Source organism: Schistocerca nitens, chromosome 7 (assembly GCF_023898315.1).
Source record: "Schistocerca nitens isolate TAMUIC-IGC-003100 chromosome 7, iqSchNite1.1, whole genome shotgun sequence".
Lineage (NCBI taxonomy): Eukaryota > Metazoa > Arthropoda > Insecta > Orthoptera > Acrididae > Schistocerca > Schistocerca nitens.
In genome coordinates this window covers 328,374,910-328,396,502 of record NC_064620.1, presented here as the reverse complement: position 1 = coordinate 328,396,502, position 21,593 = coordinate 328,374,910, and the positions used below count along the sequence as shown (strand labels likewise).

General features: G+C 39.8%; 2 protein-coding genes across 6 annotated transcripts in view; one reads left to right on the top strand and one right to left on the bottom strand.

The window, feature by feature from the left end:
* LOC126195820 (transport and Golgi organization protein 1) overlaps window positions 1-13,894 on the bottom strand; it is a 166,227-nt gene extending 152,333 nt beyond the window's left edge. For all 3 annotated transcript variants that reach the window (XR_007538614.1, XM_049934460.1, XM_049934462.1), the window contains exons 1-3: window positions 13,716-13,894; window positions 4,191-4,324; window positions 1,757-4,082 (exon numbers count right to left, since the gene is read on the bottom strand). Coding sequence is in view for 2 of the 3 variants with exons in the window: in XM_049934460.1 (XP_049790417.1) it covers window positions 1,757-4,082; window positions 4,191-4,324; window positions 13,716-13,824 (2,569 nt within the window). In the remaining variant the exon portion in view is untranslated. The remainder of the gene's footprint in view (window positions 1-1,756; window positions 4,083-4,190; window positions 4,325-13,715) is intronic.
* Window positions 13,895-14,189: 295 nt separating this feature from the next.
* The window catches only part of LOC126194811 (mitogen-activated protein kinase 15-like), a 196,133-nt gene continuing 188,729 nt past the window's right edge, over window positions 14,190-21,593 (top strand). For 2 of the 3 annotated variants that reach the window (XM_049933128.1, XM_049933126.1), the window contains exons 1-2: window positions 14,192-15,683; window positions 15,767-15,986. Coding sequence is in view for 2 of the 3 variants with exons in the window: in XM_049933126.1 (XP_049789083.1) it covers window positions 15,594-15,683; window positions 15,767-15,986 (310 nt within the window). In the remaining variant the exon portion in view is untranslated. Of the gene's footprint in view, window positions 15,684-15,766; window positions 15,987-21,593 lie in introns of all 3 variants that reach the window. The other variant, XM_049933127.1, reaches the window with a different exon arrangement.

Sequence of the window (21,593 nt, the reverse complement as noted above, 5' to 3'; positions counted from 1 at the left end):
AATGAAGGTACAGAAATCTGCAGCTGACATAGTCACAGAATCAACAGAGCCTTTGGTTGAGACCTTCTACTCAGTTCCAAATGAAAGGACACCAATCAACTTTGGGTATGACAATGCTGCAAATTGTGAGCTCTGACTAAACTCAAATAGCACGGCAAGCAGCTTTCACCACTTCTGTCAGTCACCTGCACAAACTGGGGATGGCCTCAGGACCCACGTGACAGACCTTACTGGTGCTGACATAAGCCACAACTTGCATAAGACTGTACCATGCACCCTTGACAGCAACTGTCAGGGCCTCCCCCCACATTTAGGATGAGGTCCACCAGCAAATGTACTGAGTGCGCACTCAACCTTTTGCTAGCTTTTGACACTATTTTTCTAAGGGGCTCCATAATGCACCTAACTCTGGAGCTTCCTGTAACTAGTATCCACCACCCCGCCCTCTCCGTCCATGTGCCTGCTCAGATCCCGCTGAAAAAGCAAGCACCTGTCCACGCACATCGTGAATGCGAAAGACCATACAAGCAGCCTCCATATTTACTGTCTGCCTTGAGCAATGCAAAAGCATTACAAAGCAACACTCGCTCTGCGGTGAGGGAAGATTCCCCACTTCAGGTGTACTTCAAGGTGCCTCAGCTTGAGGCAGCAGGCTGCAGACAGCTGATCGGAGCCAAAAGCATTTTCATCTGTATTTGAATTGTGACCAGCTCCACCTGCATCTGCACACGGCATGTACACAACCTACCCATCCTAGTACTAATAACTTAAGAATTAAAGTACAAAAGCACACTGCTCTCCTTGTGTGTCACCAACAAAGGCTGTATCCTTACTAAGCTGTGATGAACCATCATTCCGTTGGTCATTCAAAACATATAAATGACAACTGCACTACACACTACATTTACATAAATGTAAGACTACACCTCTTTGAAATTGTTTAAGGAAGTATCCATCAACAAACGTACTGAATGTGCACTGGATTCAAATGGCTCTGAGCACTATGGGACTTAAAATCTACGGTCATCAGTCCCCGAGAACTTAGAACTACTTAAACCTAACTAACCTAAGGACATCACACAACACCCAGTCATCACGAGGCAGAGAAAATCCCTGACCCCGCCGGGAATCGAACCCGGACGCGGGAAGCGAGAAGCGAGAACGCTACCGCACGACCACGAGCTGCGGACAATGTGCACTAGACTTCTTTCTAGTTTTTGACACCATTTTCCTAAGGGGCTCCATATTTGCCTTAACACTGGAGCTCCTGTAACTGGTATGTATGCTTCAACGTATCTCAAATTCAGGCAGCAGCCTGCAGACATCTGATTGGGGCCAAAAGCACCTTCAGCTGTATGTGAACTGTTGCCAGCTCCACCTGCATCAGCACACAGCATGTACACACCCTACCATCCTAGTACTAATAACTTAAGAATTAAAGTACAAAAGCATTGTGTGTTACCAACAAAGGCTGTGTCCTTACAAAGCAGTGATGAACAGTGCCTTGTCATTCGAAACAAATGACAACTGTGCTACACACTACATTTACGTAAATGTGACACTACAGCTCTTAGATGCTTCCTTAAACAATTCCATTCAGTTAAATACAATGTATTACTTCACAGAATGTACGGCAGTGCTGTAACCATTGCTGAAGCACCTCAGTTTTCAAATCTACACCATGGTATTCAAAAATGTGTTACAGACTACTGATCTGTTTGCAGTTTGTATTGGATGTATTTATTAAAATACTCACACTGGTAAGATATCTCACTCAGGTCACTTCCAGAAGGCACATCAACATCTACTTTGTGACCAGTCTGATCTGGGTCAGTTGCCACGTGATGTGCTGCCTCTTGCAATGAATGGTCCCTATCCCAGGCAGAAGGGACTTGCATATCTTCAGAAGCTAATTTCTCTTTGTTTTGTGTATCTTCACCTTCAAACTCTTTACTATGGGAAACTACATCTGCTTCTCTTTCTCCCTCAGTGACTGAAGAACCAAAACCATAACCAGTTATGCTATTAAATGTTGAACGCACTGATTCTGATAGCCCTGCAAAAAAACCTTCATCTTTTATGTCCTCTGCCTTAAATTGCTCTTCTGGCACCGAAGTTTCCTGAAACTGATTATCTTGACTCTCAGGATTCAAAGTTGTCTCCATATGATCATAGCTGACTGTCACTACTTCACTGTCCTCATCTTGCTGCAGATCATAGACAGGGTGAGGTTCTGAGGCAATGCTTGTTTCTGTCACACTCAATTCATGAGAACTGGCTGTTACCTCTCCAACTAAAAAATCAGCACGATATGATTCAGCAGCCGTACCCAACTTTGCTATATCATCTCCTGACATATCTCCTCCTCCTCCTCTTTCTTTTTCTTCTGATGAAATATTTTCTGCACCATAACTGCCTGAATCGCCATTCTCCTGGGCAACTTCTGCAGCATCTGAATCAAACTCTCCAGCAATGTCTGTGACCTTGACATCCTTTGAATTTTCAGTTCTATCATTTTCCAATAGTTCTGGGGAAATCTGAGATCTTATTTCTTCAGGCACTACTTCAGAACTAGCAAACACTTGAGGACTAGCATATTCATCACCTTCCATACTATTATCAACAGTTTCCTGTGAATATTTGGTCTCCACATCACTTCCCTCATCACTATATCTTGTATCTATTTCTTTTGCTGATTCTGCCGAGTCTTTTCTTAATACTTTACTTTCTACTTCAAGATTTTGTCCACTAATTTCTAAATCATTCATATTAAAGTTTAATGAACTACCTCCATCTGGCTCCTCTGAAGACAGATGGCCAGACATGGATGGTTGATCTGTTGTATCTTCCTGCGACAATATCTTCTGGTGATCCGAAATGTCGTGGGCTCCCTGTAGCTCTTCCTGAGTACTCCCTGCAACAACATGGAGTTCAGTACCAGATGACGACACTTGTACTTCAGGTTTCTTTCTATCCATTTCCTGGCCATCTGTCTTCTTTGGAGACAGGGGTGGTTGATCTGCAGTGTCATTTGGCAGCAATACATTGTTCTCCAAAATGTCATGTGATCCCTGTGGCTCTTCTTGAGTACTCCCTGAAGCAGCATCATGATCAGCACCAGATGAAGACACTTGTGCTTCCTGTTCCTTTCTATCCATTTCAGAGCCATCTGAAATGTCTGAATGTACTTGCAAGTTATCAGCAGGACTTTTACTATAATTCATCTCCACTGCAAATTCAGTATCATTGTGTTGTGGGGTTTCTAGTACTGTTCCATTTAATGAATCGACATTTATTTCTTCACTGTCAATCTCTACTTTCTTTCCATCCTCATGTTTCTCAACTGTAACAGTGTCCTTAGCAGAAATAATGGGCTCACTTTCACCATCTTTGATATTTCTATCTGTTTCTTCTCTGCTTGTATCATTACCAGAATAATTATCTTCATTCAGTGCCTGCACTCTATCTGACATCTCATTTATGTCAGTAGATGCTGCATTCACTGTCACTTGCTCAGAATTTGCTGAATGGATAACACCAGGGAGACTCTGATCATCTTTGTCTTCAGCACTCCCATCAGTTATCTCTACACTTTTATATTCAATTTCCTCACTGTCTTCAATGGCGTGAAGCTTCCTTTGAAAATGGGAAACAGTAGAATACTGCATGTAATGTGACTCTGTGTCTGTGTGCGCAATAGAAGGTGATGTGCCAGAAGTGAAAGAGTCCGTTTGGTTATCGGATTCATCCAACACTCTTCCAGGTGAAACATCAAGAGCTGGTGTTGCATTGTGGTGCAATGTGATATTATCTTCCATATGCTCTGCTGAGTTTTCATGTTTCCTGTACTGTATTGTACTGGAAATGTCCTGATCTTTAGTGTCCACTTCTAATTGTTGAGAATCTGTATCCTTAGTTTGTTTTAAAGTTTCTTGATGTGTTTGTGGCCCATTACTTTTGTTTACTAGTTGTGTTTCACCATCATCTCCAATAGGGATAACATGTGAGACATCCTTGGCCTTTACAAGAACCTTTGTTTCCCTGATTAAGCCCCTAGGAATATAGCCTCTTCTATTGTTGATCTGAAAGTAAAACAGAGATTCCATTAGTCTGGTTCTTTATTTATTAGAAAAATATTAGAATTTTTCTGCAGATCTATAAAAACAGTTGCTTTTAGACATGAAAATTACCTTCACATCCAATAACTGCTCTTTGTTTCCAGCTGCTCTTCCATAAACAACAACAGGTTGTCTTGCCTTAAATGATAAAATTTTTGGGTGGTCACTGCCATAATTCATCAAGGTGTAAGCTTCTGCTATTGGAGCTGAAAGAGAAGAAATGCAGGACCAAACCAGTTTAGTAACAAAAAATTCTGAGATGCTTTTTAAGCATGGCACTTCAATACTTTAAACTTGAACAAATCAGCTAAAACTCAGAACAAGGTAGGTAAATGGATAAAGTCAAGAAGAACTTTTTTTTTATTCAGTCATCTTCATTCAATTAAAATAAAATATAAATATCATTTTTACTTTTCTTAATTTTTTTTTTTTTTAATTCAGTAATCTTCATTCCCTTCCCATGAACCACCGACATTACCGTTGGTGGGGAGGCTAGCGTGCCTCAGCCATACAGATAGTCGTACCTTAGGTGCAGCCACAATGGAGGGATCTCTGTTGAGGGGCCAGACAAACGAGTGGTTCCTGAAGAGAGGCAGCAGCCTTTTCAGTAGTTGCAGGGGCAACAGTCTGGATGATTGACTGATCTGGCCTTGTAACACTAATCAAAATGGCCTTGCTGTTGTGGTACTGTGAACGGCTGAAAGCAAGGGGAATCTACAGCTGTAATTTTTCCTGAGGGCATGCAGCTTTACTGTACGGTTAAATGATGATGGCGTCCTCTTGGGTAAAATATTCCGGAGGTAAAATAGTCCCCCATTCACATCTCTGGGTGGGGCTACTCAGGAGGATGTCTGTATCAAGAGAAAGGAAACTGGCGTTCTATGGGTCGGAACGTGGAATGTCAGATCCCTTAGTCGGGCAAGGATGATAGAAAATTTAAAAAGGGAAAATAGATAGGTTAAAGTTAGATATAGTGGAAATTAGTTAAGTTTGGTGGCAGGAGGAACAAGACTTCTGGTCAGGTGAATACGTGGTTATAAATACAAAATCAAATTGGGGTAATGCAGGAGAATGTTTAATAATGAATAAAAAAACAGGAGCACGGGTAAGCTACTATGAGCAACATAGTGAATGCATTATTGTAGTCAAGACAGACATAAAGCCTAAGCCTACCCCAGTTGCACAAAGTTAATATGCCAACCATCTCTGCAGATGATGAAGATATTGAAGAAATTTATGATGAGATAAAAACTATTATTCAAGATATTATTCGGATAGTGAAGGGAGATGAAAATTTAATAGTCATGAAGGACTGGAATTCGATAGTAGGAAAAGTAGTACGTGAATATGGAAGGGGATAAGGAAAGAAAGTGGAAGCCACCTAGTAGAATTTTGCACAGAGCATAACTTAATCAAAGTTAACACTTGGTTTGAACATCATGAAAGAAGGTTGTATACGTGGAAGAGGCCTGGAGACAATGGAAGATTTCAGACAGATTGTATCATGGTAAGACAGAGGTTTAGAAACCAGGTTTTAAATTGTAAGACATTTCCTGCGGCAGATGTGGACTCTGACCACAATTTATTGGTTATGAACTGTAGATTAAAACTGAAGCAACTGCAAAAAGGTGGAAATTTAAGGAGATGGGACCTGGATAAACTGAAAGAACCAGAGGTTGTAGAGGGTTTCAGAGACCATTAAGGAATGATTGACAAGAACAGGGGAAAGAAATACAGTAGAAGAAGAAAAAGAAGAAGAATAAGTAGCTTTGAGAGATGAAACAGTGAAAGCAGCACAGGTTCAAGTAGTTAAAAGATGAAGGGTAGTAGAAATCCTTGGGTAACAGAAGAGATATTGAATTTAATTGATGAAAGGAGAAAATATAAAAATGCAGTAAATGAAGCACGCAAAAAGGAATAGAAACGTCTCAAAAATGAAATCACCAGGTAAAGGCATATAACAATAAGGGTGCGATGGATACTGCCTATGGGAAAATTAAAGGGAACTCTGGAGAAAAGAGAATGACTTGTATGAATATCAAGAGCTCAGATTGAAAACCAGTTCTAAGCAAAGAAGGGAAGGCAGAAAAGTGGAAGAAGTATATAAAGGGTCTATACAAGGGCAATGTACATGAGGACAATATTATAGAAATGAAAATGTAGACGAAGATGAAATAGGAGATATGATACTGCGTGAATGGTTTGACAGAACACTGAAAGACCTAAGTCAAAACAAGGCCCCAGGAGTAGACAACATTCCATTAGAACTACTGACAGCCTTGGGAGAGCCCTCAATCCCAAAGAAAGCAGGTGTTGACAGATGTGAAAATTATAGAACTATCAGTTTAATAAGCCATGGCTGGAAAATACTAACGCGAATTCTTTACAGACGAGTGGAAAAACTTGTAGAAGCCGACATCAGGGAAGATCAGTTTGGATTCCGTAGAAATGTTGGAACACGTGAGGCAGTCCTGACCCTACGACTTATCTTAGAAAATAGATTAAGGAAAGGCAAACCTACGTTTATAGCATTTGTAGACTTACAGAAAGGGTTTGACAATGTTGATTGGAATACTCTCTTTCAAATTCTGAAGGTGGCAGGGGTAAAGTACAGGGAGCGAATGGCTATTTACAATTTGTACAGAAACCAGATGGCAGTTATAAGAGTCGAGGGGCATGAAAGGGGAGCAGTGATTGGGAAGGGAGTGAGACAGGGTTGTAGCCTATCCCCGATGTTATTCAATCTGTATGTTGAGCAAGCAGTAAAGGAAACAAAAGAAAAATTTGGAGAAGGAATTGAAATCCAGGGAGAAGAAATAAAAACTTTGAGGTTTGCTGATGATATTGTAGTTCTGTCAGAGACAGCAAAGGACCTGGAAGAGCAGCTGAATGGAATGGACAGTGTCTTGAAAGGATGATATAAGATGAACATCAACAAAAGCAAAACGAGGATAATGGAATGTAGTCGAATTAAATAAGGTATTGCCGAGGGAATTAGATTAGGAAATAAGACACTTAAAGTAGTAAATATGTTTTGCTATTTGGAGAGCAAAATAACTGATGATGGTCAAAGTAGAGAGGATATAAAATATAGACTGGCAATGGCAAGGAAAGCGTTTCTGAAGAAGAGAAATTTGTTAACATCGAGTAAAGATTTAAGTATCAGGAAGTCTTTTCTGAAAGTATTTGTATGGAGTGTAGCCATCTATGGAAGTGAAACACGGATGATAAATAGTTTCAACAAGAAGAGAATAAAGCTTTTGAAATGTGGTGCTACAGAAGAATGCTGAAGATTAGATGGGTGGATCACATAAATAATGAGGAGGTACTGAATAGAATTGGGGAGACGAGGAGTTTGTGGCACATCTTGACTAGAAGTAGGGATTGGTTGACACGAGACATTTGAGGTGTCAAGGCATCATCAATTTAGTACTGGAGGGAAGTACGGAGGGTAAAAATCATAGAGGGAGACCAAGGCATGAATACACTAAACAGATTCAGAAGGATGTAGGTTGCAGTAGTTACTCTGAGATGAAGAAGCTTGCACAGGATAGAGTAGCCTGGAGAGCTGCATCAAACCAGTCTCTGGAGTGAAGACCAGAACAACAACAATCTTCGTTCATTGCCCAGATACAACAGTTTAAATTGGAGCTAAATGCAGCACGTAAGTGGATGCACAGAAATTGTTCAAGTTAATCGAATAAATAAAAAAGTGTAATCTTACAATGAAGTTGAATGATCAGTTTTAAAAATCTAGCTCTATTTGGAGTTTAGGTGCAAAAACACATTTTTTTAGCTTCTTTGTGTGTGCCACTTTTATGTTTCAAGTTTGTGGGAATCGGTTCAAATTTTATAAGAAGGTAAACAAATACAAGTAATTAACTTGATCCTGTTGTTTTGTGAAAGTTTTGTGTGTTTGTTTTGTTTTGTTTTGTTTTAGGGCACACAATATAAGCAACACAGTTCAAAAGCCAATCAAAAAAACTGATACTCGATCAGTCATAGCCTGAGTCAATAAAAATCTACATCAGTTGCCAAGCTTTTATGGCAGAAAAAGTGTTGGGAACCAGAACAAAAAATGCCCCTGCCATAGAGGGGGAAAAAAACCAAACAACAACGGTGAATGTCTTTGGGGCAGAGTCAGAGATGTAAAAATATGGAAAATAGATGTCTGACTTACCTGCCAGCTTCAAAGAATTTTAAATTGAAACATCTTGGCATATTCATGTTTTTCTCCTTGTTAGTATTAGTTCCCACGTCATGTAACATTACACATTATGTCAAATAAAGTAACATGATACATGATGTCATATCGTAAAATGTGAAACATGCCATCATGTCATCCAACATGGCATTTTTCATGTTGTGCAACGTGACAAAACGAGTCATTAAAGTTTAGTATGCATCCTAACTCTGGAATACTTCCTATTATAGTCCCACCTCCATTTTCAAGACACTTCCTGCTGTAGATGCATCCTACTCTCTGCAGCACATAAAGTTTTGCCCATTTGTTCTTGAACACGTCTCTCCATGCATGTAACAGTAGGTGTGTTTGGGAGAGAAATGGCCCCTTTGGGGAAAATATCCCCCCATCCCAAGCCAGAAATCAAAAAATTGTATTATCATCCCAGCACCCCCTCACCCCTCCCTCTCCTCCACAGGAACAAATCCTAATCCAAAGGATTAGGGACTTTTGCCTATAAATTGCAAGATATGGGTTTGTCAACTCCTTGCAACTGACTGTGTTTACCATGCTCATTGGGCTGAGGAAGCAGGGTTAACTCGTGATGGATTTCCATTATTTCATTGTCAAGATGTTGCAGCATGCTATACTTGGGACTGGGTGTAAAATTCTGAGGCTCCGACAGTCCTGAACAAAACTTCCACATGGGAAAATGACAGTTTTAAGACACAAATTGGTATGATCTGATGTCTCCATAGCCACAGTATAGCTGTATGATGCCTGATACAAACAAGTAATGCCTTAGTGAAATACACTACCACTGTATTGATGGCTAGACAGTGTCTTGGAAACATCCCTCCTTCAGTATAGCTGTTGTGAGTGGGAGGGTTGTTTTTTCTGAAAATCATTCTCTTAAGTTTCTATACTTGTGCTGAGATTATGAAGTGGTGGACTTGATAAAGGAATATTTTCCATGACCCTTCTTTTGGACTTCTTACTGTTTCGTTGGACCTTTGCCCTCGCCAACTGAAAGGCTGCAAATTTCTCTCTAATTGGTCAGCATATGAACCTTCACAGATCTGCGAATTTCCTCATGATCCAGCAATTGTTAGCTGTTGAGCAACTCTCCTCACACCACCAGAGAACGTATGTAGCTGGACACTTCAGATACAGATCACTGAATGTATGTGCCCAGTTGGCCTAGCTGAAGAAACATTTTGGCAGCTTCCTTTTGGGCACTGTCCCACTTGTTAAATGTGTCCACATAAAAAAAAAAAAAGAATTACAGGACTTTAAGCCATTGACAACTTTCAGCTTTTAACAATTCCTGTTACAATGTGTTAGATATTTTGTCCAATTTTACCCTCTATCTGTTACATTATGTAAAGCAGAGTGTAAATGTGTATGTCCAGGACCTCATCCCAAACCCCTGGATTGATTTCAACCAAATTTAGCAAAGAAACAGCAGGCCTTGGAAGTATTAGCACGGAGAAGTTTATAACCTGATGGAGGCAGATGAGATGGACAAAGAGAGGGAGGAGTGTGGATGGATAGGGCATGAGGGGGCTCAGGAGGGAATGAGAGCAGGAGAGGATAAGTGGGGAACAGACAGAGAGAAGGGGATGAGGATATGGAAAGGGAATTGGGGCAGGAAGTGACTGACAGAGAGGTCAGGGAGTAGAAGATGGGGCAGAAGAGATGGGGGCAGGAAATGGATATAAGGAAAGATGGGACCATGAGATGGACAGAGGGGGGAAGAGTGGATAGAAAGAGAGAGATGGGGGAGGAGGAGCTGGAAAGGCAGAGAAGGATAGACAAATGGAGAGAGCGAGGGGGAGGAAGAGACGTACAGGGAGGAGGAGGAGGGAGAAGGAAGGGGAGGGGGGAGGAGGAGCAGGAGGAGGATAATGACTCAGGGAGGAGATGGTTCAAATGGCTCTGAGCACTATGGGACTCAACTGCTGAGGTCATTAGTCCCCTAGAACTTAGAACTAGTTAAACCTAACTAACCTAAGGACATCACAAACATCCATGCCCGAGGCAGGATTCGAACCTGCGACCGTAGCGGTCTTGCGGTTCCAGACTGCAGCGCCTTTAACCGCACGGCCACTTTGGCCCGCTCAGGGAGGAGAGGCGGCTATTATCAGAGAGAGGGCAGTGGAGACTGACAAATGGAGGGGGAGGAGGAGATGAAGAAACAATGAGAGGAAGAGATGAAGAGGCAGACAGAGAAGAGAAGAAGAAAGAGAGTCAGGGACGGAGGAGTAGCACATGTGTGCAATATTTTTCTTCTGCCCCTGTCATAAGTTGCCATGCATGACAGGTATGCGGTTAGGTAATAGTATCGGCCTGCCTTAACGACCTGCATTGCTGGGCAGCCTACATGTCAGGAGCATAAAGGAGATGTGGACATTATATGTGACACACACACACACACACACACACGGATAAAGCAGTGTGGAAAAAGCTAGTTAAAAATAATATTAAATTAGAATGCAAGTTATAAAACCTTGAGTAGTACAGGTGGTGAGCAGGGCTGTGACTGAAAAGCAGCAAATGCCCATTCCCTAAGACAGAGCAATGTAGGCATCATACAGGGTGACAGTTATTGAAATATAGAAATAAAATCATCATAACTTCTGAAAGTTTTGCATTAGGATGTTCAAACTGCACGGTTGGCAGTGGGGCATGATGGGAATTAGTATGGTTTGGTTTAGTGATGAAGCCAACTTTCATTTGGATGGGTTCATCAATAAACAAAATGGGTACATCTGGGGGACTGAGAACCCGCATTTTGCGATCGAGAAGCCCTTCACCCTAAATGAGTGACTGTGTGGTGTGAATTGTACAGTCACGGAATAATTGGTGTGATATTCCTTGATGGCATGGTGACTAACAAGTGGTACATGAAGATTTTGGAAGATGATATAATCCCAATTATCCAAAGTGACCATGATTTCGACAAGATGTGGTTCATGCAGGATGGAGCTTGACTGCATCAATGCAGGAGAGTGTTTGAGGGCCTAGAGGCCACTGGCATGGCTACTATATTGTCTAGATCTGAACACATGCAACTCCTTTTTGTGGGGCTATACTATAGACAAGACCCCAAAACCATCGCTAAGCTGAAAACAGCCATTCAGGAGGTCACTGACAGCATCGATGTTCTCACACTTCAGTGGGCCAAGCAATATTTCTATAGTAATCTGCATCACATCATTGCTAACGGCGGCAGGCACATCGAACATGTCATAACCAAAATCTGAATACCTGTAGACACATTTACAACGTGAATAAAGTGTGTGTACACCATAGTTTGTAACTAATTTAGTTTTTTTTTTTTTCATATAGTTCAACAATCGTCACCGTGTATGTTGCAGCAGATGCTACATTACACAATGAAAAGGTATGTGGAACAGTGGTCCATGTAGTGTAACGAGACATTAAAACATACATGCAGTTTGAACCCCCGAATATTATGTCTCAATAATAAATACTAAATAAATTATGCAACAACCACAAACATGAACCAAAATATAAATATATATGGCCTAAACTGTTTTCTTAATTACGTTTTACTGTTGTATTAGGTAGGTGCACCTAATATCACAGAAAAAATTATCTGTGAATAAATAAACTACCAATTTACTTATTAACAAACATCAAAAATGGGATCACATGAAAGATGAAGTATTTATCCCACTCACCAGAAGGGGGTTCTGTACAGCAACATCAAGACCTTTAATGCCCTCCCATCCAAAATAAATTAAAGATACAGTTAGAAACATACCCAAGTTTGAAAAAGAACTGAGGCAATTACTTCTAGATGGAATTTAGTACACTATATATGAATTTGTTAGTAACAATGCATAATATCATTCCTAGTCAGTGTACCGGAACAGCATAAATTAAACTCAAATTTATGTGTATCTATATGTTAGCTCATATGTTAAACTACTCATAAGTTTCTGTTACTCATATCATTAATGTCTTTCATATAATAAATTCAATGTGATTATATGCTAAACAATATTTTGTAAAACTTGACTAGTTATATATCCTGTGTAATGTTCACATGTCAGTCTATGGAACTCGGAAAAAAAAAAAAAAAATAAATGAAAGTGAGTAATGATACAGAAACCAATCAATACCTATGCTCACTGGTGTTCAAAACTCAATCAAGTGGAAAAATAATGACAATGTGAAATAATGAAAGAAAGTGTCAAAGTTAGGAAAACACAGTAAGCACCTGTCTCAAATATCATTAGGTAGGAATGCTCCCAAGTAAACTTAATTAAAGTATTCCCTGATACCATAAAAATAACCAGCTGGAATTTCAATTTACAAGCAATTGATAGGTTTAGCAAAAAGAAGAGTGGAAGCCTGATTTTAATTTTCTCTATTTTGTGGAAGAAGACTCCAATACAGACCCTATTTTTATTAGGTAATAAAATGCATATTGTGTTCAAATCCAATTTTTTAAGAAAACAGCCTTAGGACCTTTAATGCCTCTTAGTGTGTAGTGCTCAGACATTGGAGATTACTAGAGCAATGTATCATTATACATTAGGAGTATACTGCAGTTGATACGCTAGTAGGTCTGAAGTTACTCTACTCTCTGAAGAAATTTATTATAACAATATAATCAAAGTTCAGAACACGAGTTACATTCAAAGTACCAGAAGAGGAAAATTAGCAGACAGAAAAATATTTAATACCACCTCAAGAAGATAACTGTTCAAAAAAGATCACGAGATGGAACATTTAATGGTCCATCCAAGACAAGGTCAATAAAGATGGGGTCTATAATGCACAACAAATATATTTTAAAGTAATTTGAAGTTATTCTGTAACAACTCAGACTATGAAATAAATAATTTATAAGATAATCAGCAAGAACCAAAAGTAAATACTAATGCAGCGTGTGTAACTGGTGAATGACTGATATCACATGTGTATATTATCTAAAATTTATGTGGACAATATTTTTTGTTCACTAATATCAGTCGAGAAATATTTCACATTAAGTCCACCAGCAGGTGAAAATATTTTCATGTGACTATACGATGTAAAGGTACACAGTACAAAACTTCTACAATGAAATCTACGTGTAGGTGAAAAATGTCCCCAGATATATTTTTGCAGATCCACGAACAACAGCAAAACAGTAAACGATTTTCATCGTTTATTAGTATCTTGCTGAATACGTACAACCGGTAGTAAACGTTCAATAGTATTGGATTACAGTAGGCAGTTCACTATCGCCATCCCGCGAGGCCAGCAAACCATGACGCTGGTATTACTTATGCAAATGCTAGCTGTTAACTATTATTTACAAATCCGCTACGGTTAAAACAATGTTATGAATCGGAAGCTTCGTAAAAAATATAAACAAATAAGAAGGTTTCGCTTACTTTCACATAGCGCATCCGCACATAGCTTTCTATCTGGCATACGTCTTCCATATATTAATGTTATAAACGTGAAAAAAGAATAAAATATAAACAAATAATCCACTCTCATTTTTTTGTAAATTTCTCAGATACCCTTCGACCACAGATACTTGTATTGTCGAAAATTAGACCACATCACCATTAACACCGATTTGACAAAGATTTTCGTGACAGATGACGTACACAACACAGATGTCATCCTCTTCGTTCAGGCGGCAGATTAAATAATCATCACAGAAACCAATTAATCCATTGTACCTACACTTTTACGGAATGCGACATTTTTAGTTTTACACATCATATCCAAAATTTCCACATAAAATTAGCTTTACAAATACTAGCATTTTATAAGCAGTGACAATGTAGATGCTTTGCAAGCTTGCATTTCAAAATATCTCTGTTGTTTACGTTGCCAAGGTAACGCCGTGCGACAAGTACAACTGACAGCCGGACATTAACAATACGGAACGTTTATGGAACATATGTTGTAGTTGCTGATTACTAGTCGTATGCTTGCATAAATGTACAGCCGTAAATTGACGTCCCCATTTCTATACAATAAAACTGATGTTTTGGTGACATCTTTGTAGCTGTACCGTTTATCATATATTTAGGCAGTTCTGTGATTTATGCATCAGTTCTTTTTGCTGTTCCTATTAGTGTTGAATAGGTTTCATTTCTTTAGAATTACCTAAAACTATGTTCTACTGTAGTATTCTTATTTCCAGACAAGAAACAATGTTCGCACACTCGCGGCATGTGAATTGTTCAAACGTACATCGGTAATTCTATTACAGCCCCTAAATTTGCGATATTTTGTTCGTAGTGCACTTAAGGACCGTCCGGCGATAATCAGTTGAAGACAAAATACATAAAAGCAATGGCATTAACAAAGCCCCTTTGTGAAAACACCCTCTAACAAAATTCAACAGATTTAATTAATATTTTAATTGAAATATGAATTGATACAATGACGCAGTGGTTTCATCGCAGTCGAATGAGAAAGATGGCCAGGACGCTTTAGATTAATGATGGTTGTAATATGGCTGGGCAGAAGTTGTTAACTTGTTAATAAATTTTACACAACTTAGTTAGGGTCTCTTAACAATTGAAGAAGATAAGTAACAGTATACTATTACGGAGTACTAGGTTTGAAATTAAAGTTCTGGTACTGTTACCCTCCGGAGGCGTTTAATTTAAACATCGTGAAACATTATTTTGACGCTTTTCTCCTCAGAGTTACTGGTACAGCACATCGGCGCGAACTGTCACAAATCAAATAATGCTCTTACGATTAAAATCGTCATGTTCATGATGTACCTAGAAACACTTCTGTAATAAATCACGACCTTCAGCAGACAAGTGCTCCATATGCACCTTTTTTTTCCGACAAAGCAATAGCATATACCAGTACTAAAAGACGTCTACTTTATTCAGTAATAACGCAGACGTATCGTTGTTGTTGTTGTTGTTGTTGTTGCTGCTGCTGTTGTCATAGCGTTTAAGCGAAGTGTCAGTAAACTAACAATTCTTTAGGTTGGCAAAACAAGAAGAGTCCAAGTGTCACTTGTGAATTGTGAAACTTGGATCAGTGGAAACTAGTACATGTCATCCAAATAGTTGTCCCCTAGCTTGGAACGCATTAGTTCCCATGACAACGTAAACATCAAAGAAATACGTCAAAACATTCGGGAATGAGTCTGTGCAAACGGGCAATGTCAAATACAAAGATAGAAGTGTATCTGAAAAGTAAAATTGAAGCTGTTGCCCGTATCAGATATTCTGCGTCAAAGACTATGACTCGCGACGCAAATTTCGCAATCTCTTGTTTATAATCGCATGCCATATTTGCTCCTCATAAAAAGTATGAGTGAAGTAGACGCACACATAACACGGCTGTATCAAATTGAAAAACGGCTGGGCCAGGGGGTGAGTCATATTCATACTATCACATTTTGAATATGTTACTACTGTTGCCTGTCATGATACCGGTACTAGCTATTGTATTTTAGGCCTACGGGATTGTCTGGAAGGCACTGGATAAGAAAACGAAGAAAACAGTTGCAGTGAAAAAGATATATGATGCCTTTCGGAATAAGACTGATGCACAGCGAACATTCAGGGAGATTATGTTCCTTCAAGAATTTGGTGAACACCCAAACGTCATAAAACTACTTGGTATTCATAAAGCCAGGAACAACAGAGATATATACCTCGTATTTGAGTACATGGGTAAGTGGAATTAATGCTATGGTCGTTTTTATCAATGAATTATTGTAGTGATTGTGGTAATAATGATGATGGTGATGGTGATTGATTTTGTGGGGCACTCAACTGCGCGATCATAAACACCCATATGAAGTCCCAGTGTATTTGAAGACAGTAACTGTTCTCGAAAGAACAGAATACTGTTGAAGACCGTGCAGCTTTTCCCTGGAATAAATGATGACTAACTGAAACCCTCAGCTGCCGACAGGTGTTGTTGATATACCTCGATGTGGACAGTTGAAAATGTGTGTCCAGACTGGGACTTGAACCTGGGATCTCCTGCTTACATGGCAGATGCTCTATCCATCTGAGCCACCGAGGACACAGATGAATAGCGCCACTGCGGGGACTTATCCCTTGCACGCTTCCCGTGAGACTCACATTCCCCGGTCGGGGCACACATTTTCAACTGTCCACATCGAGGTATATCAACAACACCTGTTGGCAGCTGAGGGTTTCAGTTAGTCATCATTTATTCTAAAGTCCCAATGGTTTTCACAGTTCAATGTTTTACACAGTCCAATGTGTTATACAGTCCAATCTAGCCACTGCCATGAATGATGATGATGAAATGATGAGGACAACACAAACAGCCAGTCCCCAGGCAGAGAAAATCCCCTACCTTACTGGGAATTGAACCCAGGACCCCGTGATCCTTTAATGATGGAAATCATCAGATGAGTCAGTTATAATATACGATTTTATACAAAAGGAGTCTCCGATATACAAGACAGATCGTAACATACTGCACCATTTGATGTCCTGGGTGGCATATAACAAAAACATAAAGATTTCTTTAAATGCATTTGAGTGCATTACTAATTTTTCAGCTCAATAGATTAAAATATAGTCAGCAGGCTTAGCTTAAAGTTATTTGTTAACTCTCCTGTAATAGATTACTTTATTACTATATCTTCGTCATTTACCAGCCATGGCTGGACAGACTGCGTCACAAATACAATGTTTATCAACTAACATTTATACACCACCATAAACAAAATTTATATTACAAATAAAAGAAAATATTTATGCAGTTCATAAAAACACATATAACATAGAGAAAATGAAATATAACTAAACAGGAAAGTAAAACTTCATAGCAGCAAATGAAAATACCATAGAGCAAAATGTTTACAAAACCATGTAGATCACACACATTAAGTTTCGTTTTGGCAAAATATGTACTTTAAGTAAAACACAAAATTAAATGTGCAGTTAATTGAGAACATAAAAAGAAGATTAAATTTAGGCAAAATTATTTATAAAACATAACAATATTTATAATTTGGTCCATTTACTAGAACCACTATTGGAAAACTCTTCCAAGGAATATAGTGGATGTTGTTTCAAGTCCTGAGCAATTTTTTTCCAAAATAATTCAGGTGGCAGGGATTTCACTTCTGGAGGCAGTTGATTGTACATTTTTAGGGCGACTGTTGGAAAGCTGTCTTGTGTGCTTGATAGGCGACACCTTGGCACTTCAATGTTCCTCTTACAGCGAGTGTCATGATTATGTATTTCTTGTCTTATGCTAAAATTCCTTTGATTTTCTTTTATATAAATGAGGCAGAAAAACACATACTGGCTAAAAACATTGCACCAGCCGCAATCCAGGCCCACTGTGTAAGCTGTTCTCAAACTGGGATGTGTTGGTTGATGTTCATAATCACCCTGACCACGGTCAAATGATTGGCTGGTTTGTTGTAAGAGCTACAGAGAGTTGTACCTGTGGTACTGGTACCAAAGGTATTTCAAGTACTGTCCTGTACCGTGGATACCATCTCCTCTAATGGAAGTACGGGATCTGACATTACTCATCCGCTTGACTGTGAGTGTGCGTCATTGATAGATCTAGGCATTCTGTACTGGACGGATGGGGACCAAGGAGGACTCAGGAAGTTGTACTGATCCCTCTAACCAACAAATCTGAGGTGCTCTCTCTCACTGAAACTGAAACCGATCCAGTGGGATTCATTTTGCATGTTTTGGGAACACCTGTTTTGTTTGGTGTCAAGAAGAGACAAACGCTAAAGGGTAAGGGTCTATTAATTGTTGACAGTTGAAATGTACGGCAAGTGATGGAACCTGTTAGGGAAATGGTACCAAGGGACAGGAAAGGACACCATGTGCACTCAGTGTGTATGCCTGAGGATCTCATTTAACATGTTGAAGAGCTGTTACAGCAACCACTGAGGAAACAGGGTGCAACCAACTGGAGATTGCGGTGCACATTGGAACAAACAGTGCCAGTTGGGCCTCATTCAGTGTGCTGAAGAGGCTACTCTGGCAGCCACGGAAGGAACACGGTGCAGCCAGCTGCAGATACTGGTGCATATTGGAACAAATGGTGCCAGTTGTCTGGGCTCTGAGCTCATACTTGGGCCATTCCAGTGACTTACAAAGAAGCTTGTTATTCAGGTGGATGACTGTGTGTGGGGTGCACACAGCAGTTTTTTAGATTAGACAACTCTGCATTCAGGCCAGATAACAGCAGCTGTAGTGTAAATGTAAGATCCAAAAGAATTCCCTGCTCCCCCATAGGCAAGAGTATTAAAATCCTAATAATTAACTGCTGAAGCATTCACAAAAAAAACCAGTGTTTGAAACAGTCCTGAAAAACAGTGAAGCTCATGTAATACTAGGTAAAGAAAGCTGGTTGATACATGAAATTGATAGCAATGAGATTTTTGGGGAAAATTTAAGTTTAGATCAAAGGGATAGCAAATGAAAAATGGTCATGGTGTATTTGACACAGTAGACAAGAAACTCAAATCCACTGAGAGAGAAATTGAAGCTGCATGTGAGATTGTTTATGCATATCACAGTACCAGACTCATCTTGAGTTAAACTGAATTGAATTTTATTTTATCTTGTAGGATTACGTGGTGTATAGTGAATGTACATGTAATAAAGGACACACAAAAAATGAAAAAAACATTCATTGTTACATACTTCCTAACATTTTTCTGACATTTTAATGTCAATTATTGTAAGTAACCAAATGTACAAATTGTATGTGATAACTGTAAAATTCCTTTTCTACCAGGTAGTCTTTGAGGTTCTTTGAAAACTTAGTGTCATGTACATGGTCATGCAGTTTTTTAGCAGACTTCTTAGTAATTTTATACCTGAGTACTGGGGTCATTTTTCAACCATTGTCAATCGGGGTGGGATGCTTGTCTTTTTTTTTAATGCAAACACCGTTAATTTATTTCTTGAATGTTTGAGTTTCCCCATTACAGGTATAGGTCAAAGAGTACATGGTATGCTGTGCATAGAAGCTGTTTGTCTCCATACTGTGATAGCTGCCTCATTATGAATATGATGGAGCTGGGTTTTTTACAGACAGAATTAACATGTTGCTTCCATTTCAGCTCATTATCCATAGTAATACCTAAGAATCTAGTGGATTCTTCTTCTCCGGCCGGGGTGGCCGAGCAGTTCTAGGCGCTACAGTCTGGAACCGTGAGACTGCTACGGTCGCAGGTTTGAATTCTGCCTCGGGCATGAATGTGTGTGATGTCCTTAGGTTAGTTAGATATAAGTAGTTCTAAGTTCTAGGGGACTGATGACCTCAGATGCCAAGTCCCATAGTGCTCAGAGCCATTTTCTTATTCTTCCAGTCTCATTTCATCCATCTCTAAACCCATGTGTACAACCTTCTCTTTATTTCTGTGTGACCCTGGTAGTTGAATGGCCAGCATGATGGATTGTCAATCCTCTGTGCCCGGGTTTGATTCCCGGCTGGGTCTGGGAATTTTTTCCACCCGGGGATTGGGTTTTGTGCTGTCATCATCATCATCCTACCATCCTCATCGAGTGCAGGTCTCTGAAGTGGCGTGAAATTGAAAGATCAGCACCCGGCAAATGGCCTGCCCGATGGAGGGCCCTAGCCATATGGTTAAATAAATCTTTATTTCTGGACACTGCATACATAACCTTTCTTAGGTTTTTAGTATTTGGGTAATGAACACGATGTTCACAATGTGCAATGACTGTCAGTGTTACCGATCCACATACACAATATTTATTTATACACATTATATGGACAGATACAACTTAACACTTGGTGTCTCAGAACGCACTACCCAAGGTCCAGAGATACTGTTTTTGCAGCGATATTCTTGGGGATGGAAGTCCATAGAGCTTGTGCCCCCACAGATTTATAATAAGTCCATTTTCCAGGAGCCACTGAGCTGTGATCTTTGCAGATATGTATGCTCTTCTTCCAAGGTATAACACATTTATTGAAAGTCTCTTCGGGTTTGCTGCCGGATCCTAAAATCAACTTGACTCGATATTTCGGCGATCCAGCAGGTCACCATCTTCAGCAAAATGCTGCTTCTGCTGATGAGTCCCACTCAGTAGTGCCATTCCCCCCCCCCCCCGCCCCCCCTCCATGAACCATGGATCTTGCCGTTGGTGGAGAGTCTTGCGTGCCTCATCGATACAGATAGCCATACCGTAGGTGCAACCACAGCGGAGGGGTACCTGTTGAGAGGCCAGACAAATGTGTGGTCCCTGAAGAGGGGCAGCAGCCTTTTCAGTAGTTGCAGGGGCAACAATCTGGATGATTGACTGATCTGGCTTTGTAACACTAACCAAAACGGCGTTGCTGTTGTGGTACTGCGAACGACTGAAAGCAAGGGGAAACTACAGCTGTCATTTTTCCCGAGGGCATGCAGCTTTACAGTATGGTTAAATGATGATGGCATCCTCTAGGGTAAAATATTCCAGAGGTAAAATAGTCCCCCATTCGGATCGCCGGGCAGGGACTACTCAAGAGGACGTTGTTATCAGGAGAAAGAAAACTGGCATTCTGCGGATCGGAGTGTGGAATTTTGGATCCCTTAATTGGGTAGGTAGGTTAGAAAATTTAAAAAGGGAAATGGATAGGTTAAAGTTAGGTATAGTGGGAATTAGTGAAGTTCGGTGGCAGGAGGAACAAGAATTTTGGTCAGGTGAATACAGGGTTATAAATACAAAATCAAATAGGGGTAATGCAGGAGTAGGTTTAGTAATGAATAAAAAAATAGGAGTGCGGGTAAGCTACTACAAGCAGCATAGTGAACGCATTATTCTGGCCAAGATAGACACGAAGCCCATGCCTACTACAGTAGTACAAGTTTATATGCCAACTAGCTCTGCAGATGATGAAGAAATTGATGAAATGTATGATGACATAAAAGAAATTATTCAGGTAGTGAAGGGAGATGAAAATTTAATAGTCATGGGTGACTGGAATTCGAGAGTAGGAAAAGGCAGAGAAGAAAACATAGTAGGTGAATATGGATTGGGGGTAAGAAATGAAAGAGGAAGCCGTCTGGCACAATTTAGCACAGAACATAACTTAATCATAGCTAACACTTACTTCAAAAATCATAAAAGAAGGTTGTATACATGGAAGAATCCTGGAGATACTAGAAGGTATCGGATAGATTATATAATGGTAAGACAGAGATTTAGGAACCAGATTTTAAATTGTAAGACATTTCCAGGGCCAGATGTGGACTCTGACCACAATCTATTGGTTATGAACTGTAGATTAAAACTGAAGAAACTGCAAAAAGG